The sequence below is a fragment of the Festucalex cinctus genome, chromosome 3, assembly GCF_051991245.1.
Source record: "Festucalex cinctus isolate MCC-2025b chromosome 3, RoL_Fcin_1.0, whole genome shotgun sequence".
NCBI classification, from domain to species: domain Eukaryota; kingdom Metazoa; phylum Chordata; class Actinopteri; order Syngnathiformes; family Syngnathidae; genus Festucalex; species Festucalex cinctus.
The window spans coordinates 30082759-30103361 of record NC_135413.1 but is presented as its reverse complement, the minus strand read 5'-3'; the positions used below and the strand labels follow the sequence as shown (position 1 = coordinate 30103361).

The 20603-nt window shown below is 37.6% G+C and overlaps 1 protein-coding gene and 1 long non-coding RNA gene across 2 annotated transcripts; one reads left to right on the top strand and one right to left on the bottom strand.

Annotated features, from left to right (window-relative positions):
• The first annotated feature begins 1104 nt into the window (after positions 1–1104).
• Positions 1105–19811, top strand: syt12 (synaptotagmin XII). Its single transcript, XM_077518092.1, has 8 exons — positions 1105–1369; positions 7600–7672; positions 9252–9445; positions 10937–11335; positions 14676–14891; positions 16318–16438; positions 17851–17984; positions 18079–19811. Exons 2-8 carry the CDS (start codon positions 7627–7629, stop codon positions 18250–18252), a joined length of 1284 nt encoding a protein of 427 aa, XP_077374218.1. The 5' UTR covers positions 1105–1369; positions 7600–7626; the 3' UTR covers positions 18253–19811.
• Positions 7505–9448, bottom strand: LOC144016772 (uncharacterized). The gene is made up of 3 exons (XR_013283001.1): positions 9290–9448; positions 7749–7858; positions 7505–7665 (listed from the first exon to the last, which is right to left on the bottom strand). It is a non-coding gene; the product is annotated as an uncharacterized LOC144016772 (long non-coding RNA).
• Positions 19812–20603: the final 792 nt, after the last annotated feature.

The window sequence follows — 20603 nt, the reverse complement described above, 5'->3', positions numbered from 1 at the left end:
CTGGGCTGGCAGTGAATGTGTTAAACACAATGTGCCAATATATTTTGTGATTATATTGCAGCATCCTTTTTTTCCTTTTTTCTTTTTTAAGGCAAATTTTGCTTAAAAATCTGTCAATTTTGGTTACATCTCATCTTAACTCATTGACTGCCATTGACGGAAAAAGACGTCAAATAAGGCATTTTTGCTGGGCTGGCAGTGAATGTGTTAAACACAATGTGCCAATATATTTTGTGATTATATTGCAGCATCCTTTTTTTCCTTTTTTCTTTTTTAAGGCAAATTTTGCTTAAAAATCTGTCAATTTTGGTTACATCTCATCTTAACTCATTGACTGCCATTGACGGAAAAAGACGTCAAATAAGGCATTTTTGCTGGGCTGGCAGTGAATGTGTTAAACACAATGTGCCAATATATTTTGTGATTATATTGCAGCATCCTTTTTTTCCTTTTTTCTTTTTTAAGGCAAATTTTGCTTAAAAATCTGTCAATTTTGGTTACATCTCATCTTAAACACAATGTGCCAATATATTTTGTGATTATATTGCAGCATCCTTTTTTTCCTTTTTTCTCTTTTAAGGCAAATTTTGCTTAAAAATCTGTCAATTTTGGTTACATCTCATCTTAACTCATTGACTGCCATTGACGGAAAAAGACGTCAAATAAGGCATTTTTGCTGGGCTGGCAGTGAATGTGTTAATCACATTCCAGTATGATTAATTGTACTTAAATTGTAGTTTTTTTTTTTTTTTTTGTATTTGTAGAGAAAAATAATTACCTGAGGAGCCATTTTAGTCATTTGCAACTAATAATTAATGGCGGCATGGCGTCTTCTTAAGCGTGCTTAACCAACCATTAGATGAATTCATATAGAAGAGGAAACTCAATTATGTACATGCGTGTCCATAATAATTGGGTGTGACTGTTCCTAATTGGCCTATAATGTCCCTTTCATTCTCCTTTGCATGTTCACGTCGTCTTCCTCACCGCTTGCTGCTTTTGATGAAGAGGAGGAGGAGGAGGAGGAGGAGGTGAGAAAGTTGTTCTGCAGGGAGTGAGTGTGTGTTGGGATGTGTGAGGTGAGGCGGGGGGGGGGTTGTAAGGCGCACACAGAAATGCCTCAAGCAGCATCTTTCTTTGCAGACTCCAGCGAGCTGCGGCACAAGCAGGCTGCTCGTCATCATCGCTCTTCTTCTTTTTCTTCCTCCTCCTTCGTCCTCTTCTTCGTCTCCTTCCTCCTCCTCTTCATCCAGCATCCGCCGGCACTGGATGGAGAGCGGCGCCTGAACAGAAGGGAGCGCGGTGGAGTTGCTTCGTCCATCCTCCTCCTCCTCCTCCTCCTCCCGCTGCAGCAAACAGGAAAGTCCCGGTAAGGAAAGCATCCGTCCTTGCTTTGCCGAGTAAAAATGGGGGAGATTCGTGGGGTGTTTTTGCTGCACACATGCTGGGCCCACAAATTGATCCACTGGACTCCAGCAGGTTGCACTTAACAACAATTGATGCCGTCGCTAAATACCCTTAAAAGACATTTATTGTTCTGCTGCATCTGCATGGCGTCGCAAAGTCTTGAATTTGGTGACAAAAAAACAACAACAACCTTCGTGCTAACTAGTTTTCATGTGTGACGGCACTTTTGCATATACGCATTGAAACGTTCCAGGGAGACTTTTGTCAGACTCTCCCATGAGACGAAATGTCACCCTCGGAAAACATTTATTAACTCATTCTCTGCCGGCCATTTTACATCGTTTAAAACTTTGTGGAGAGCCACAGACGATTTTGACGATTGAAGCCAAAAAAAAAAAAAAAAAAAAAAAAAAAAAAGTTTGTTTTCTTTCATTTTCAGCAGGTAGAACATGTGTTTCGATAAAAAATAGCTTGCAATTTCTGAGCAAATTAGTGACTTTTATAAGGACCCCTTAAGGTGACATGGTAGGAAGAAAAAAAGAAGAAAAAACTTTGTGTTCCCTCGCAAACGCAAAGTTGTTTTTTTTATTCCACTATCAAGTCACCTTCGGTACTCCGTAAACACTTCCGGGTCATCTTCCATGTGACCAAAAACGACGAGGAGGATAGAACGTTTGTAAACATGGAGAAACAAAAAAAAAAAAAAAAAAGCAGTGGTAAAGCTTTCCCAAAGCGACGAGGATGGAGCATGTATTTTCCCACTGCTTTGTTTACACGTTCCGCCCTCGTCGCTTTTGGTAACATAGAAGATGACCCGGAAGTGTTTACGAAGCACCTAAGGTGACATGGTAGAGGGAAAATAAACAACAACTTTGCGTTCCCTCGCGCAATCTTTGAGAGGGAGCGCAAAGTTGTTTTGTTTTGCGAGTTTTGTTTTTGTTTTTTTTCCATCACGTAACCTTACTTTGATGCTTTTGTGAAATTGACTTCTCATAAAAGTCATAAAAGCGTAAAAGTAAATGTTCATTCCTGTATAATTAAAGTCAAATGAAACAAGGCTACTCGCTCTAATGACTAATCGGACAGCTAGGAAGTTTCAAAGGGAGGATTTGCCGGAGAAGATTTCACTTGATACCTCAGCATTTTTAACAGGGGTGTCAAATATACGGTCCAAGGGCCAGAACTGGTCCCTCACAGAGTCCAGTATGGTCCGTGAGGACAACTAACTCTGCTCTGGCAAGATGACAGCTAGGAAGTTTCGTAGGGAGGATTTGCCACAGAAGAGCCCACTTGACACCTTAGCATTTTTAACACCGCCGCTCGGCCCAATCACAGAGCGACATTGTGTTTGGGGGCGGGATATGCAACTGTGCATAACTGTCCAATCAGCTCGAATTATTGTGCATCCTTCTTTCGGATGTCAATGTTGCAAATGATGTGATGTGATTGATGTAAACTGTAATGTGTCCGAAAGGAAAAAATGAATAAACTAAACTAAAACTAAAAAGAATGTCCCGCCTTTTCCCGACGAAATTACTGTGGAGCGGTACCAGATGGACATTTTGCCAGGTTAGAGGACAACACATACTGCAGTTTTTCAAAACGATTACCTGTTGTTCCTAATTTTGTCCACTGGGGGCGCTCTGCCAGCATTCTTGGATGTTAACTCGGAATTAGAAACCAAAATTTTGCGCTAATTTTTGTTAAGAAGTTTAAATGTACTCAGCAAGTTAACCCCTAAGATGATTGCAGTGGACATGATATGCGTATAAACCAATAAAAACGCATAATTTGGATGTCAACACTCCGGGTTACTAGCTAAGCTAGCTACGAACCCGGCTAACTAGCCGTGTTATTTAGCTAGTAAATCCTAGCTAACCAATCACAATCGCAAGATTCTTTGCATGATGTTCATGTTCAAAAATGTTACATATAAGCTTGGTAAGTTTACAACACGTGACAGCCATATTCTCCTGGCGTCCCCTATAACAAATAAAAACATGAGATAACACCCAAAATAAATTCTGTGTTGTTTTTATGTGGGGAAAGAGTCAAAATCAGTTCAAAAAAATAAATGCCCAGCAGAAAAAAACCCCAGACACATCATATATTTTGAGCTGTCATTATTTACGCATAGTTTTTGAGGCTGCGGACATATTGTAGTGGTCGGGCCCACTTGAGATCAAATTTGCGTGAAAATGGCCCCTGAAATAAGATGAGAGTCCCGCCTCTTCACTCAGCACATTTCTTCCACCGTCCCCCACAGCGGCCGACTCCGTCAGGGGGATTCCCTCTCAGACGCACGCACCAACATCCAAGCATGCTAAATTGACCGAGGGGTTATTTTATTAACGGAGCGCGGCGTCCAGTCTCAGATTGGTCTTTTGCGAAGGTCTTTTATATTGCAGCTAGTTCCCGTCGGGGGGTCACATAATGGATTGCCTCACGTCACAATGGGAGCTTGTGGTCGGACATCAAACGTGGGCGGGAGCTTTACGAGGCAGGACGCGAAAGGACAACTTCAATAGTGTTTATAGCATAAGCAAAAAACATACGTAGGTTCTGTCTAATGGGAAAGTAGTACATTGGTGTCAAGGAAATATGTTGAAGTGAAGTTTTTCATTGTTAGGCACGAGCTAAATTTGCTCAAAGAAGATTTTTACATGTAAACAGAAACAGTTTCAGGTGTAATTTGAAGTGGAGTTCCTCAGGGAAGTATTTTAAGTACTTTTATTTTCTGTAAACGTTTAAGCTTCCTTGCCGTTGTAGTTTTGAGTAAAATTTGGCAATGGTCTTTAAAGAAATTCTTGGATACACTAAAAAAAAATTCTTTTGGTAGCCCAGGTTAGCCGCAGAAGAGTCGAAGCTGGCGGCGATCACGGCAGCGCACCGCAAGACGTATGGCTCCGTTTTATGCGTTTCACTCAGCGCACTAGCAAGGCTGTTAATTACATTACGAGTCGCCTGAGCCAAACCCGAGAAAGGTTTTGATTGATCAGCTGTTTGCAGGGATATTCTCAAGCCGCACCACCTCCCTCCACACACGCGCACGGCGTTTCATTTTCCACTCACAGTTTCGTCGCAGCCGGAAAATTGAAATTTCACAAATTCCCGGAGCGCTATTCTGCACATGCCATTTAGCGTAAGCCGATATTGTGACAAGATTTTTTTTTTTTCTTCCCTCTCAGGCCTATGGGAAGGCAAGCAAAATAATAGCAATCTGCATCTCAGCATGATGTCGCGCTTCATGGAAAGTAAAGTACAAGCACAATTTAGATGATTACATTTGATTACATTGAATTCTTTTTTTTTAACCTTTTCCTACTTGATGGGTGACCCAAAAGAACAGCATAGTAGCCGTGACTTCCATATTGACACCTTCCTAATGCTTACAGTACATCCTCAGTTCATTAATCTTACCACTGAAATAGAATTAACAATAAATATGATATATTCAATATTATGCTCAGGGTTCGGTTTTTTTTCTCCAGAAAAACAAAAACAAAAGTTGTTTTTGTGTATTTGTTAACTCAAATGTTCTCATAAACGTCAGTGTTTTTCATAAAAAAAAAAAAAAAAGGGGGGGGGGGGGAGGATTGCTTTGATAACACCAAAAAAATGCAAATACAAATAAATAGATGTAAACGAACGAATTAATAAAGACAAGTCAAATGTAGGAAACTGTGAATAGGTGAATCATGGCTGCCAAACCATTTTAAATAATGTTTTGTTTTATTTTATTTTTATTTATTTTTTGTGGATGGGGTTAACCAAACACATTTTTTCACGGAAAACTCATCAGCCTTTTTTTTTTTTTTTTACTTTTTTTATTCTTCTAATTTTAAATTAAAGTGTAATTTTTAATTTCATGTAATTTATTCTAAAATATTGTGTTGGAAAAAAAATCTGAGGTGAATTGTGCTTGCTGAAACTTTTTTTTTAATAAAAAAAAAAAATCATTTTGCACTTTGTTTTATTTTTTGGAGAGTGAGAGGTAAGCCAAGCCTTTTTTAAAAATTTTTTATATTTTATTATTAATTTTTAATTTAATGTAATTTATTTTGAAATACTGTGTTGGAAAAAAATCTGAGAATAGGTGAATTGTGGCTGTTGAACCTTTTTTTTTTTTTTTTTACTTTTATTTTGCTCTTTGTTTTATTTTATTTTTATTTTTTTGGAGAGTGGGAGGTAAGCCAAGCCTTATTATTATTATTATTATTATTATTATTATTATTATTATTATTATTATTATTATTATTATTATTATTTTTATTATTATTATTGTGGAAAACACATTGGAGATTTCGCAACCATTTTTGGGGGGGTTGTCTTTTAATTCATCAAAAAAACTGAACCAAATAGTGTATTGTATGTATATGTATTATATTTATATATTTTTTACATTGTTAAAAACTGTTGCAATTTTAAATTTTACTATTTTCAAGGCAGCCAGAAAATGGGTCTAAAAAAACAAAACAAAAAAACTGCAATGTCATGTCATGTGATTAAATCCAATTAAATGGTAAAAAAAAAAAAAAAAAAAAGAAGCCGCACACAAGCAAGCCCAACAATCCTGTCTGCTTTGTGTTCTATTTCAGCTCGGCGGCACCGCTGAGACACAGCCCACGCTGCCTCGTTTGTTTTTTTGCAAAATCTCCATGAATCATCCCTCCCTCCTCGCACACGCGCACACGCACACACGCACACACACACTGATCTACTGATCCATCACAACCACAGTCAGGCTAAGATATACCAAAGCTCGGGTCCAAACGGCACATCAGCAGCCGTCAGTGGACTCTGCACTGCGTCAGCCACTTTAATTTGGCTGCGTGGCTTCAGCTGACTTGACTGGTGCCCGATACCCCCCCCGCACCCCCGCACCCCCGCACGGGCATCATTAGTGTAATGCTCCGGTTTCCCCCGAGCGTCTGCCTGCTGGAAGGAGATCCCGGCAGGCAGGATGAGATTCTTCTTTGGGGGAGGAATGAGTCACTCGCCGATGGATGCGTGCTATTGACTTTTTGTGTTGCGTTCTTCTTCTCTGTCTCTTTAAAACCAACCTGAAAGTAGATTCATCTTTTGATCAATGCTGAAAACTCGCAAGTGTTTTTGTCCAGTTCTGTCATACTAATAGTTATTATGCATTGAAAAAGAAATGCAGCCATTGTCTGAATGCTGAGAAACGCGATATGTTGAAAAGTTGGCATGTATATAACTCATTCAAACCCATAAACGTGTAAACACGTTTTTTAATGCTTTGTTCTTCACTCCCAAAAACGTATTTAGACGTTGTTTATGTTTTTTTTTTTTATCCAAGAGCATACAAAAGGCTTTGATGCAGCTTCTGACATGAAGAGGTGGCCTAAAGCAATGGTAGTTATTCCAAAAAATGGCCAGCAGGTGGCAGCAGAGTATAAGAGATCAGTCAGGGCCATGTTGCAACAAGCTCTTTTTTGCCAGTGTTTTCACCAGGAATGTGAATATTGATGAAACGTCGTAATATTCAAATGCTAATTGCTGCAGTACCGAAACGGATACAAATATACTTTTTTTTTCCTGATGAAAAAAGAGACTCTAATCTTTATTTTGGTAATTTTCATGTTTTTGTAGCAATAGAATACAATAGTCAAAATCCGGTAAAACAGCTGGGAGCTAAAGTGGGTCGCTTTAGTCGAAATGGTTGCTGGGAGTGAATGAGATTTAAAAAAAATATATATATATATTATTATCTGACTTCTGAGAGACATTTGCTCTCTTATACTTTGAAATGTTTTACTATGATGGAATGCTGACAGATGAGCATTCACATAGACGCTGATATTCTTCAAAATTCTTCAAATTCAGGCTGATGTCATGTGTAAAAAACAAATATACGGGACATGTCCCGTTGTAAAAGACGACAGTTATGTTGTTCTTTATGACCGCCTGTATACATTCATGCATACATTTAAATAGCAACTGCATTGGTATTTTTTCTCCTACAAAAACGGTGGCGATTATTTGTAGAAGAAAAAAAAAAAAAGCCAAATGACATTCTGGATAACGACCTCATTTATTTGTTGTAACGATGTTAGCGCCAAGCCAGCCTCTTGCATGAGCTGCACATCGAGATATTTTCTCCATTATCCGTCCGGAGTCGCGGATATGCTGAATGTAACTGAGACATTTTCTTCTTTTTGGACTTTCCAGGCTGGCTGCTGCTTCTGCTGAGGCGCCATGTCCTCTCCGAACAGTGGGGACGTCTCAGGCTACCATCTGAGTGGTCAGTCAACAACAACAACTCAAATATTGCAAATGCATGATACAAGTGCAAATTGATTTCTTGCTTTGATTCTCACTTTTTATTCGGTTCCTTGTTTTATTGTAGAAGTCACAATATGTAAGTTGTTATTGTACTCCGCCTACTGCCTGAAGCCGGCTGGGATAGGCTCCAGCACCCCCACGACCCCTGTGAGGAGCAAGTGGTTAAGAAAATGGATGGATGGATGATTATATCTGAGAATACCCCATCAGAATTATAGTTGAATTGTTCAGAAGTTAAACAAGTCAAAATTATATTTAGTTGCAATGTGTAAATTTGTTAAAAAATAAATAAATAAATAAATAAAAAGTTATATAAATAATGATCATAAAATGGGCCGCATTTCTAGAATTTATTTAGGGGTGTAAAAAAAAAAAAAAAACGATTCGGCGATATATCGCGATACTACATCGCGCGATTCTCGAATCGATTCAATTAAAAAAAATCGATTTTATTTTTTTTAATTTTTTTTTTATTTTTTATTTTTTTAAAGAGCTCAGAATTGTTCATTCGGTAGTCTTACCGATTCAACGTCTTATCATCATTGCCTTTTTTTTTTTTTTTTTTTTGTGTGTGTGTGAATCGATTTTTAAACTTCCATTTTTAATGGAAAAATATTCAACAAAACGTCTGACTTCGGGTTAGGATTCACACCTTGAGCATGGAAGAATGTTATATGAACGGAACATTAAGCCTTAATATTTTATTTTAATGCTGTTCAAACATGAAACAGATTACAACCTCTATAAGACTGAAATTTCAGATAAATAAATAATACATTTTCATATAAATCTTACACTCTACAAGCTTACTGATTAGTATTTTCTAAATTTGAATGAAAAAAAATCGCAACAATCGACTTATAAATTCGTATCGGGATTAATCGGTATCGAATCGAATCGTGACCTGTGAATCGTGATACGAATCGAATCGTCAGGTACTAGGCAATTCACACCCCTAAATTTATTCATGTATTATATTGTCAGTTTTACAACATTTGTATAATATCATATCAGGTAATATTTATGCCATGAAAAACGATTTTTTTTTTTAATAGCCCAGAAAAAAATATTGGAATCTTGGATAAAAGTTGCAACAAAAAACAAAAACAAAAAAAAGAAAAGAAAATCTTCTATGACCTTTGACAAGTGGCAAAATGGCAGCCCACTCTTTTGATTGTTGCATGTATTGCTGATGTTTTAATCTGTGGATTTGATGTATGTGCAACATCAGATTGTTAAAAAAAAAACCAAAAAAAACAAACAAAAACAAAAAAACAGGCGATTCAAATAGAGGGGAAAATGGCTCAATATGAATCAGAATAGCGTGTTCATATTAGTTGGGGCACACGGACCTATTTTGAAGAAAATCTCGACTTCCCCTAAAGGGAGCAGAATAGTTGGGCCTGTTTTCTTATCACACTCTACTGATCTTTACAGTTTAGTAAAACCCATTTATGCTTCCGTATCAATGACACAATTTGGGTTCAATTGAATCCATGTGTTCACATCCATGTAATCATCTCCCGTTTGCTTGGCAGTGCTGCGTAACCCGCCGGGCTGGGAGGTGGGCATCTACCTGGTGGGCTTTGTGGTGCTGCTGGCCGTGGCGGGGCTGAACATCTGGAAGCTGTGGAAGTCTGGCACCTTCCCTGCGCCGTCGCCCTTTCCCAACTTTGACTACAGATACCTGCAGGAAAAATATGGAACCTCCTTCTCAGAGGTCCGACAAAAGGTTTGCCAACAGGCGCCGAGCGTGGAATATGATCCTTTGGGTTCCATTCAACATGGTTATGTGAATATTTGCACACCGAATTGCCGGTTTTTTTTACTTGTCTAGACTTTGTATCCAGGAGATAGTTCTAAAATAAAAAGGCTTCTAATGTCTTGCTTAATTTGTGTCTAAATCTAGTCAAATCTGACCGAAAAAGAAATTCTGGTTTAAGTCTTGGCTCCGCCTCCTTCCTTTCGGATTTATATATTTTTAACTACTATATTCTTCGGAATGTACATCGCTGTAGAGTATAAGTCACACTATCTGGGGAAATGTATTTTACAAAAACTGAGACCAAGAACAGAAGAACTTGGACAAAGACCCAAAAAGTGTCGACGGCAGTTCCGCTTGGATTTGAAACTTCCGCTTCTAACTTACAGCAAAGATTTTTTATTTCTTTATTTTTGTTTAAAATGACATACTTCAAATAAAATGCCACATTACATTGTGCCCAAAGTCTAATCCTCGTTATTGCCTTTTGGTGCTGAAAACAGTAAACGCTTGTTGTAGCAGATGCTACATGCTAAGCTAGCAAGCTAGCTGTATATGTTACACGTTTACTTCTTCTACTTCTTGTTCTTTTTCTTCTTTCATTTCTTCTTCTACTTTCTTTTGTCGGTTGGCAAAGACTTTGGGTGCATTATCATCACGTTTACCTTAAGGTAAGACATTTTTTAACTAAAAAGAAAACTTTCCATACTTAGAAGCGGAAGTTGGGTGGGAGCCCAATTTTTAAACACAATGAAAAATGAATCCAAGAAAAACGGTATGTAGGATTGTTTTTTTTTTCTGTTTTTTTTTTCTTTTTAATCATTATTGTAAATATCACATTTACCTCATTCACTCGCAGCCATTTTCACTGAAGCAACCCTCCTTCGCTCCCGGCTGTTTTATTGGATTATGATTGATTTTGACAGGCTCACAGAATAATGTGTTCTTTTGCTATAAAAGCATGGAACCAACTAAAAGAAAGATCTTCTTTCATCATCGTCTTCTTTCATCAGGGAAAAAAAGTACATTTTTATCCATTTACAGCAATTATCATTGGAATATAGCTAAAATTCATCAATATTCACATTCCTGGTGAAAACATTGTCAAAAAGAGCTTGTTGCAACATGGCCCTGGCTGATCTCTTATAATCTGCTGCCACTTGCTGGCCATTTTTTGAAATAACTACCATTGCTTTAAGCCACCTCTTCATTTCAGAAGCCGCATCAAAGTCTTCGATATGCTCTTGCATCCAAAAAAAATAATAATTAAAAAGGTATAAATATATTTTTGGGATTAGTATTAAATCTATTTACACCTTTTTGGGTCTGAATAAGTTCCTGGGATGTTTGAGATGGAATGGGCAGAATACTTATGCTCTGGCTAAAATAGAAGAATGAAAGAAATTGACCCGAAAAGCATGTAAGGGTTCAGTATCTTTTCAAATTGTGTTTTCTGTGAAGCGGGTGGCAGCCAACAACCACCGTCGGACGTCGACCGCGTCCAGCCGCAAGCCCAGCCTGGCCCTGGGCGACACCCCGGACGCCCTCAGGGAGCTGGGCCAGCTGGAGCTGATGGGCCGCGAGCTGGACCTGAGCGGCGCCGTTCAGCTCAACCGCTCCGTCTCCACCGACTCGCTCAGCTCCATCTCGTCCGTCGCCAACAACTTCGGCCACGACTTCACCGTGGGCCAGCTGGAGGTGACGCTGGAGTTCGAGCCCTCCCGGCACGCCGGCCAGGGGACGCTGCACATCACCGCGCATCAGGGCAAGGACCTGCTGGAGAGGGAGGAGGGAGACTTCCCCGGCTGCTTTATCAGGATCTCCCTAGGTCCGGAAGAGCTCAACGTGGGAGTCACCAGGGTAAGATGGTTACCGCTCTTATGTTACGTTATCTCCAGAAGGACGTTTCTGTTTTGGTTTGGGACACATACAAAAAAAAAACTGACATCAGCTAACTTCTCAGCTACGACAGTGTATTATGGCCATGTATAAATATATATTTTTTTTAGAGGGTGGGGGCAATATTCCGAGAAAAAACCCCTGCAAATTTACCACTTCATAAAGTCACAAATTTACTTTTTTTTTCTCGCAAATTTGCCACTTTATAAAGTGCAAATTTACGATATATTTGTCTCTCACAAATTTGCCACATACCGTCGCAAATTTACCACATTATAAACTTGCAAATTTGCCACTTTATGAACTTGCAAATTTATCACTTTATAAAGTCACAAATTTACGATTTTTTTTCTTGCAAATCTGCCACATAACGTTGCAGATTTTCCACATCATAACATCGCAAATTTGCCACATTACAACATCGCAAATTTGCCACTTTATAAAGTCGCAAATTTATCACTTTATAAAGTGGCAAATTTACGATATTTTTTTTCTCGAAAATTTGCCAGATAACGTCGCAAATTTGCCACATTATAACATCGCAAATTTGCCACTTTATAACGTCGCAAATTTGCCACTTTATAAAGTGGCAAATTTGCAAGTTTTTTCTCGCAAATTTGCCACTTTATAAAGTCGTAAATTTATCACTTTATAAAGTAGCAAATTTACGATATTTTTTCTCTCGAAAATTTGCCACATTACGTCGCAAAACTGCCACGTTATAACATCGCAAATTCGTCACTTTATAAAGTCGCAAATTTTCAAGTTTTTTCTCGCAAATTTGCCACTTTATAAAGTCGTAAATTTATCACTTTATAAAGTGGCAAATTTACGATATTTTTTCTCTCAAAAATTTGCCACATTACGTCGCAAAACTGCCACGTTATAACATCGCAAATTCGTCACTTTATAAAGTCGCAAATTTGCAACTTTTTTCTCGCAAATTTGCCACTTTATAAAGTGGCAAATTTGCCACTTTATAAAGTGGCAAATTTGCGAGGTTTTTTCTTGGGATATTACCCCCCTCTGGAAAACAAATTATTTGCCCCTAATACGCTGTCGTACTCATCCCCTCCCTCATTTCATTTTTCTAATCATAATGTGTCTGCTGCATCTCCTCCTTGGCAGCTCCACTTTGTATTGTTTTCCCCGGTGCCGCCCTCTTGAGCTGTCCGTCATTCTTTGGCGCCGCCTCCTCGTTTCTAATCCCATCCGCTCATTTTTACGCTCATTTTTCTCACCGCTCGTCGCTTACCTATCACTTCCTTCCCGCACGCTCGTTTGTCTCACAAAGCTTCCTCTCACGCGCACACGCGCGCGTCCGCATTCTGCCGTGCACGCCACAGCAGCCTTTTGTGCACAGTTAGGGATAAATAAATAGGAGGCAAAGTCCAAGGCCGGGTTCTGTGCGGGACCATTTGTCCAGCCTGTGCGCTGAATTCCCAAATGCCTCCATCAATAATATCAATAAGAGCCCTCAGGTGCTCTTGCATTCTCGGCGATCTTCTTAGACCACGTGCAGACGCCAACATTGGCTTTTTGCTCTGGTGGGAGATAAAATGCTATAATTACTCCCCCCTTCCATGTGTGTCACTTGTTGCCTGGTAACCTGCATCACTCATCTTTATTTCTCATCACGCTTTTGCATCCCAGTGCGGAAAGACAAATGACCACAGTCGTGATGTTTTTGTTTTTTTTAAGATAATATATCAAGAACCTTTGTGAGTTTGAGTAGTGTTGAACATGCGTATAAAGGACAGGACCGTTTTTCTTTTCAGCACTCGTCGTCAACTATTCAATACACGTCAAAGCAAGAACTCACACATACCGATGCATGATGATTGATTTTGCTGAAGGTCTCCGAGGTCAAAGACGTACAATGCACAAGGTTCCATTCGGCGCTGGACAAGCCACATTTTCCGCCCTCGGTGCACGTCTCATACATAATGATGATTTTCTTTTTTTTTTTGAAGGGGTCTGAGGTCAGAGATGAAACCAAAGTTCTATTCGACACTCAAGCAGTCACATTTTCAACTATTCAGTACACGTCAAAGCCAGAACTCTACTGATTAAAAAAAAAAAAGACGATTTTTGCTGACGGTATCTGAGGTGAAGAGACGGTGAAACTGAAATTTCTATTCAGCACACGAGTAGTCACATTTTCAACTGTTCAGACAGGGCAAACGAGAACTCTACTGATGCATAATAATTAGGGGTGTGAATTGCCTCTTACCTGACGATTCCATTCGTATCACGATTCATACCTCACGATTCGATTCGATACCGATTAATCCCAATACGAATTTACACGTCAATTGTTGTGATTATTTTTTTTTTTAACTCAAATTTAGAAAATACTAATCAGTAAACTTGTACATGTACACTGTAAGATTTGTATGAAAATGTATTTATTTATCTGAAACTTCAGACTTATAACTGTGAGCCACTGTATTTAACAAACAAGTTGTAATCTTTCAATCTTAATATTTCATAGGGGTGTTAAAAAAAAAAATCGATTTGGCAATATATCGCGATATTACATCGGGCAATTCTCGAATCGATTCAACAGGTGGCCGAATCGATTTTTAAACATCCAATTTTGATGGAAAATTATTCAACAAAACATTGTTTAAAAATCGATTCGACCACCTGTTGAATCGATTCGAGAATTGCGCCATGTAATATCGCGATATATTGCCGAATTGATTTTTTTTGAACACCCCTAATAATAATGGTTTTTGCTGAATGTATCTGAGGTCAAATATATACCTGAGCCCTTGTGATGTCATTTTCAGTCGACAGCAAGTTGCAAAATGTGTTTTTAAAGCTACTATAAATGTACGTGAAAAATAATGAAAATATCAAATTAATTATAGACAAAATATTAACTTTTTATTGCTATAATGGGTTAAATAAGTGACGTATCCCTTTTAACACATTCATTGCCAGACCAGCAAAAAATGCATCATTTGACGTCTTTTTCCGTCAATGGCAGTGAATGAGTTAAACGTGGTAAAAATCAATGAAGCAATTATAAATTGCTGATATAATGTACAGCAGGGGTGTCCAAACTTTTTCCTCTGAGGGCCACAGACAGAAAAATAGAAAGCTGCAAGGGCCACTTTGATTTTTTTTTTTAAGTTATTTATTAACACATTCATTGCCAGACCAGCAAAAAAAATGCATCATTTGACGTCTTTTTCCGTCAATGGCAGTGAATGAGTTAAAGAGTTTTCCGAGCAAAACAAAACAAAAGAAAACAATTAGACTCAAGCGTCGCCCGTCTTTTGTGTTCCGACAGGTGCAGACGAACGCCTTCACCGTCATCTTCGACGAGAGGTTCTCGCTGGCGGTGGACGTGTGCGCCCTGGACGAGTGCAGCCTCCGATTCGCCGCCTTCGGCATCGACAGCGACGAGAGGAACATCAGCGCGGGCGTGGCCGAGCTCAAGCTGTCCGACCTGGACCTCACCATCAGACCCTTCAACGCTTGGCTCTACCTCCAGGACGTCAACAAAGTCAGTTCGCGCAGTCACACCTAGTGTTCATTTCGTCAACGAAAACGAAACAAATATAAATAATAAAAAGATCTGAAATGTTCGACATTACCATTACAGTTATTGGGGTCAAATGATTGTCCTGACTACTGTAAAACTAGACTCAAACATTGACAGTTTTTGTTGACTAAAACTAGATAAAATTGTTGTTGTGGAATTAAAATAAAGACTAAAATGATGGATTTATAGCCAAAATAAAATTGGGATGAGGTTGACTAACTATGATAAAAAACTAAAATTGAAACTGGACTAAATCTGAGACTAAATTTGAAAATGGCGGATCAAATTAACACTTGTCGACACACCAATGCAATATGATACATCGATATCGCGATAAATTGTGTTACTTTGTCTCCCGATAGATTATCGATACGCCTACGCAAGTGTGGCGATATTTGTAGTTAATATTCAGCCACTATAACTCCATAGTTTTGTTCATGACTTATTGAGCAATTACTTGGCAGGCCACTTTAAATTTGTATTATCTATTTATTTATTATTTATTTATTATTTATTTTTATTATTTATTTATTGATTTTTTTATTATTTATTTTTATTATTTATTAATTGATCATTTTTTAAATTGTATTTATATTCTTATTATTTTATTTTGATTATTATTTTTTTTATGATCAGTTTTATCGTAGATTATCGTGGATTCATGACCTTTCCAATGTATCGATAATCGAGGTATCGTCATATCGTGAGATAATCGTTATCGTGAGCCTCGTATCGCAGATCGTATCGTGAGGTTCCCACCCCTATTAATTATATTAAATATGTTGTCGGTATGTATAAAAATGGATTAAACAAATGTGTTGTTATTATTATATATAATAATATAATTATTTATTATTTATATATTATTAATTATATATAATTAAAAAGTTAAATCGCCTGACATGCCTATTCACTATATATATATATATATATATATATATATATATATATATATATATATATATATATATATATATATATATGTTTTTTTTTATTAATTAATTTATTTTTTATTTATATATATATATATTTTTTTTAATTTTCCCCAACGTTGTTGTCGGTATGTATAAAAATGGATTAAACAAATGTGTTGTTATTATTATTCTGATTATTATTATTATTATTGTGGTGGTAGTAGTATTACTATGCATGTGACTGAGTGATGCTAATTTTTTTTGCACATTTTTCGACAGTAATTCATCAAATATATGCATAAAATTAAGTAAACATATGTGTTAAACTATTATTATGCATCTTAATAAAAGATGCTGCAAATATTTCTAATCTATCAATTAAAAAATACAAAGAAAAATGTGTGATAAGAATGTCGTATTTAATAAATGCATAATTACTGGCATGTCATGCGCGCGACTGGACGTGTTTTCAGGCGGTGGACGCGGTGGGGGAGATTTTGCTGTCTCTCAGCTACTTGCCAACGGCGGAGCGCCTCACCGTGGTGGTGGCCAAGTGTAAGAACCTGCTGTGGACCAACGGCAAGAACACTGCAGGTTCAATTTCTTCTCTTTTTTTTTTCATTCATGCATTCATGCATTTTTTGTTTGCATTTACACAGTTAACTCAAATAAGAGTCCAAATCTCACGATGGCCTTTGCGCAGTACATGCACGACTCTCAGTATTGAAACGTCATCTCATAACATTTTTGATACCTTTTATGTACATGAATCAATACTCAGTATTTATTTCCAGCATGCAAACGTTGCCATGCGTAATGAGTGCACGTTTCAGCATTGAATTAATTTAATTACAGACACATTACTGTATTTTGAGTTCATTGAAAGTTTCTTTAATGCCACAATTTTTTTTTATCATCTTACTTGGATAGCCTGTACTGGGGGAATTCCAGTTGCAATGCAGCAGCCACGTCCACGCCAAAATTTAGCTCTAATAAATGTAATATTAATAATGCATCATGTATTTGTGGAGACTGGGGTCAAGTTGTAATTACAATTTTAAAAATGTGCAGAATTACACAAGTTACTCCATGTTAAAGATTAGATACAAATAAAATTATGCCATCTAGTGGCAGGAAAAATTACCTCAACACAAATCAATATCACACTCATTTTTTTACACTATTTATTACATCTTTTTAATTTGAACTCAATTTTATTAATAATAATAATAATAATTATTATTATTATTATTATTATTATTATGAAAGTGCTGTATCAATGACTAAAAGATGCAGCCACACTTCTATTAGTTTGACAGTATGACTTATAACTTACTTATAACTTGTACAATAAAATATTTTTTTCTATTATAGACAGATATCAAATTTGCGATTAGCTGTGAGCTAACTATTGAAGTCATGCGATTAATTACAATTAAAAAGTTAAATCGCCTGACATGCCTATTCACTATATATATATATTTTTTTTTTTTTTTTTAATTAATTAATTTATTTTTTATTTATATATATATTTTTAATTTTTTAATTTTCCCCAACGTCCAAGAATATTTGTCTATGAGCATTCAAACATTTTATCATGATAGCATTAAGCATTAACATTAGCATTCGCGCCACTAATGTTTTTATCTCTCGGCGTTCGTGAAGTAATTTTTTCATGTCCAGGGTTATGGTCGCCTCTCAGGATTCACACAGTACCTCAAAATGCTGCGTTTTGGAATCCGACTGAAGAACGACTGCGTGTCTTTCTCTCTCTTGCTCTTTAATGAATGACTTTCCTCCGTCTGCCTCAGTACTTATTCCATGTTAATTAACTTTTACATTTGATGAAGTCCAATTAGATGTGTAGTTAAAAAGTCTGCCTCAAATTAAATGCGTGTAAAAAAAAAAAAAAGGAGGGATTGCAAGGCATTAGCATTTCAAGCTAATTGGATTGCAAGCGCGCGCGTGCGTCGGTTTGTAAAACGCGCGCTGTCGCCTCCCCGCAGACCCGTTCGTCAAAGTTTACCTCCTGCAAGACGGGCGCAAGATAAGCAAGAAGAAGACGTCCACCAAGCGGGACGACACCAACCCCATTTTTAACGAGGCCATGATCTTCTCCGTGCCCTCCCTCGTGCTGCAGGTGCGACGCCGTCAACTGATAGCAAGTGTCCAGTCATGCTTATGTAACACTTTTTTTCTTTTCTTTTTTTTTTCTCTTGCTCGCTCGCTCACAGGAGCTGTCGCTGCGTGTGACCGTGGCCGAGGCGTCCGAGGACGGGCGGGGCGAGAACCTGGGTCACGTGATCATCGGCCCCGAGGCCGGCGGCATGGGCATCACCCACTGGAACCAGATGCTGGCCACGCTGAGGAAGCCCGTGTCCATGTGGCACCCGCTGCGCCGGATCTGACTCCAACGTCAAACCGCTTGACGTGGCGCGCCAGAGTGCATAAATCGTGTATATTTTGGTGGCGTTCATTACAAAAAGACGAGAAACGGATCTCGCTTATGCCAGTGGCGGGCCATGCAATTTGGGACTGGGGCCTTCGCTATCGTGCCACAAAACGTCACAGAAACGATACCGTGATGTCGTCGCTTTTCTGGAAAAGTTTGCTTTTTTTTTTATGTACAGTACAGTGGAACTTCTGCGAAAAAATCTGCCATGCATCAAACGTATACACAATCCGTATTACGTAAATGATTGCAGTCAGTAGTTCAATTATTCAACACAATCAAACCACCTCGCTGACCTGCATATACGACTGGATAGCCATTGAAGTCGCAGGGCGGCCATCTTGCTACTCCCACTGTCTAAAAACGTACAGATGAGACATATACAGCTCGTATGGAGTTAGTATAAGGCGTCACTATTTTTTTAACAAGTAGAAAAAAAATAAACACCATTAAGCATATCATTTGTACTAGGGCTGCACCATATTGGAAAAATATGCGATATAGTTGCTTCACTCATTCGCAGGCAGCCATTTTCACATTTCGCAATCCCGTTCGCTCCCGACTGTTTTACTGAATTTTGACTCATTTTGCAAGGCCCACAGAAAATTGTGTTCAATTGCTATAAAAGCATGGAAGTTTATTGAACATGTAAACATAACATATAAACATATGTTTATATATATGTTTATATAAACAATATTACAACTTGGAAATCTTCTTGTCTCTTGCAACAGTGCAACTTTATTCTCGTCATGACTTTTTTTTTTTCCTTATAGAATTGTGACATTATTCTCAATAATATGACTTCATTTTTTTTTATTTTTTTTTTAAGTATGGCTAACTTTTGTTCTGATCATCATGTTACATATTTTTTTCCATGACATCACAGCTTTTGTACTCGTAATTAATTTCACTAATCCTTTTCTCATTCCTCCGTATCATAGTGCAAACGGGGATTTTACGTAAAACCAGGTTATGCATTGAAATACAACATGTACAGAATATATGACTATTTATGACCACGTATTTAATTATTGGAGACATATGTGTCATTTGTATTCCTAAGCGAAGCCCAATTGCATGGTGCCTCTGCTGGCTGTAGCTTCTAATAGGAAGGAAGTCACTTTTCCACTCGACCTTACGTGACAGGATTAGTGCAATGTTTTGGTGTGCTTTTGAGGAAACAAAAATCCAGGTACTCTTTTATCTTTCCAGGTGATCTAATTGTCATTTGTAGCAGATGTTACAGGGTGGCCGAATCAGACGTACAGTGCAGTAGAACCAGTGTATTCAAGTCATGTCATGTCGCAGTTTTGTTTTGTTTTTTGAACCGTCATTCTTGCAATAGTAGTCGCGCCGGCATTATTATTATTATTATTATTATTATTATTATTATTAAGAGTGTAAATAACGTTTCTTGCAAATGATGCAGTGGAATTGTGGTTTTACGCTGTTTAGGGTTCAATCTGCATTTTGTGGAACAAAAATGCCTCAAAAGTCGAAATAAACTTGAGAGACTTCATCACAGTGAGTGTTTTGCTTTTTCTTTGGCTTTTCTCTTTTTTCAGTTTTTTTTTTTTCTCTCTTTTTTTGGAAGCAGGGAATGGTTTGTGATGTAAACAGGAACAGTGTGATAATTGTCCAAATTCAAAGTTACTGTTTGTTCTTTTTAGAAGACTCAATATACAGGCACAGTACAAATTAAAAGAAATATGTATCTGAAGCAGCAATACAATTATGCGTTGCCTAATTGTTGGGGCGGGGCACTATCTGGTTTAGTTGCAATTTGTAGTTGACTTGATTTTGTTACCTTACAACAATTATTTGATAAATAACATCGTACCTCAAGGTTAGCAACCGACTTTATCTCATTTCACAATGACATATTTTGATTTGTGTTAATGTAGAGCAATCATAAAATTAATATTTAAAAAACGTGTAAAATAAATACATGTTCTATATTTAAAGTCAAGCTCGCTTAGCTGGTTAGCTATCTACTGTATCTAACAAGCTATTTTGCATTGTATTATTACACACTATTACATATTTTAAAATGTAAATAATAAAAATAATAGATGAAAAACGATATCCAGCCTTGTCTAATATGTACCTAAAATTAACTCGCTGAGTTTATTCATTTTCAGCCCAGGATCACAGTTCAATCTGGACATTGATTAAAGTCACTAAAATTTACGTTACGTAACACGAATAAACCATATTTGGATAACTTTTTTTTTTTCTCTCGTCCCAAAACTAGGTCAACAGCTTGCATAGCGGCCAATCAGAAGGCAGGAAGCCATCGGGGGG

Excerpts from the sequence above, each read along its gene's own strand:
- syt12 (XM_077518092.1), top strand. The coding sequence starts at position 7,627 with ATGTCCTCTCCGAACAGTGGGGACGTCTCAGGCTACCATCTGAGTG. Across the intron at positions 14,892-16,317 it reads ACCTCCAGGACGTCAACAAA|GCGGTGGACGCGGTGGGGGA; the intron begins GTCAGTTCGCGC and ends ACGTGTTTTCAG. Across the intron at positions 17,985-18,078 it reads TGCCCTCCCTCGTGCTGCAG|GAGCTGTCGCTGCGTGTGAC; the intron begins GTGCGACGCCGT and ends GCTCGCTCACAG.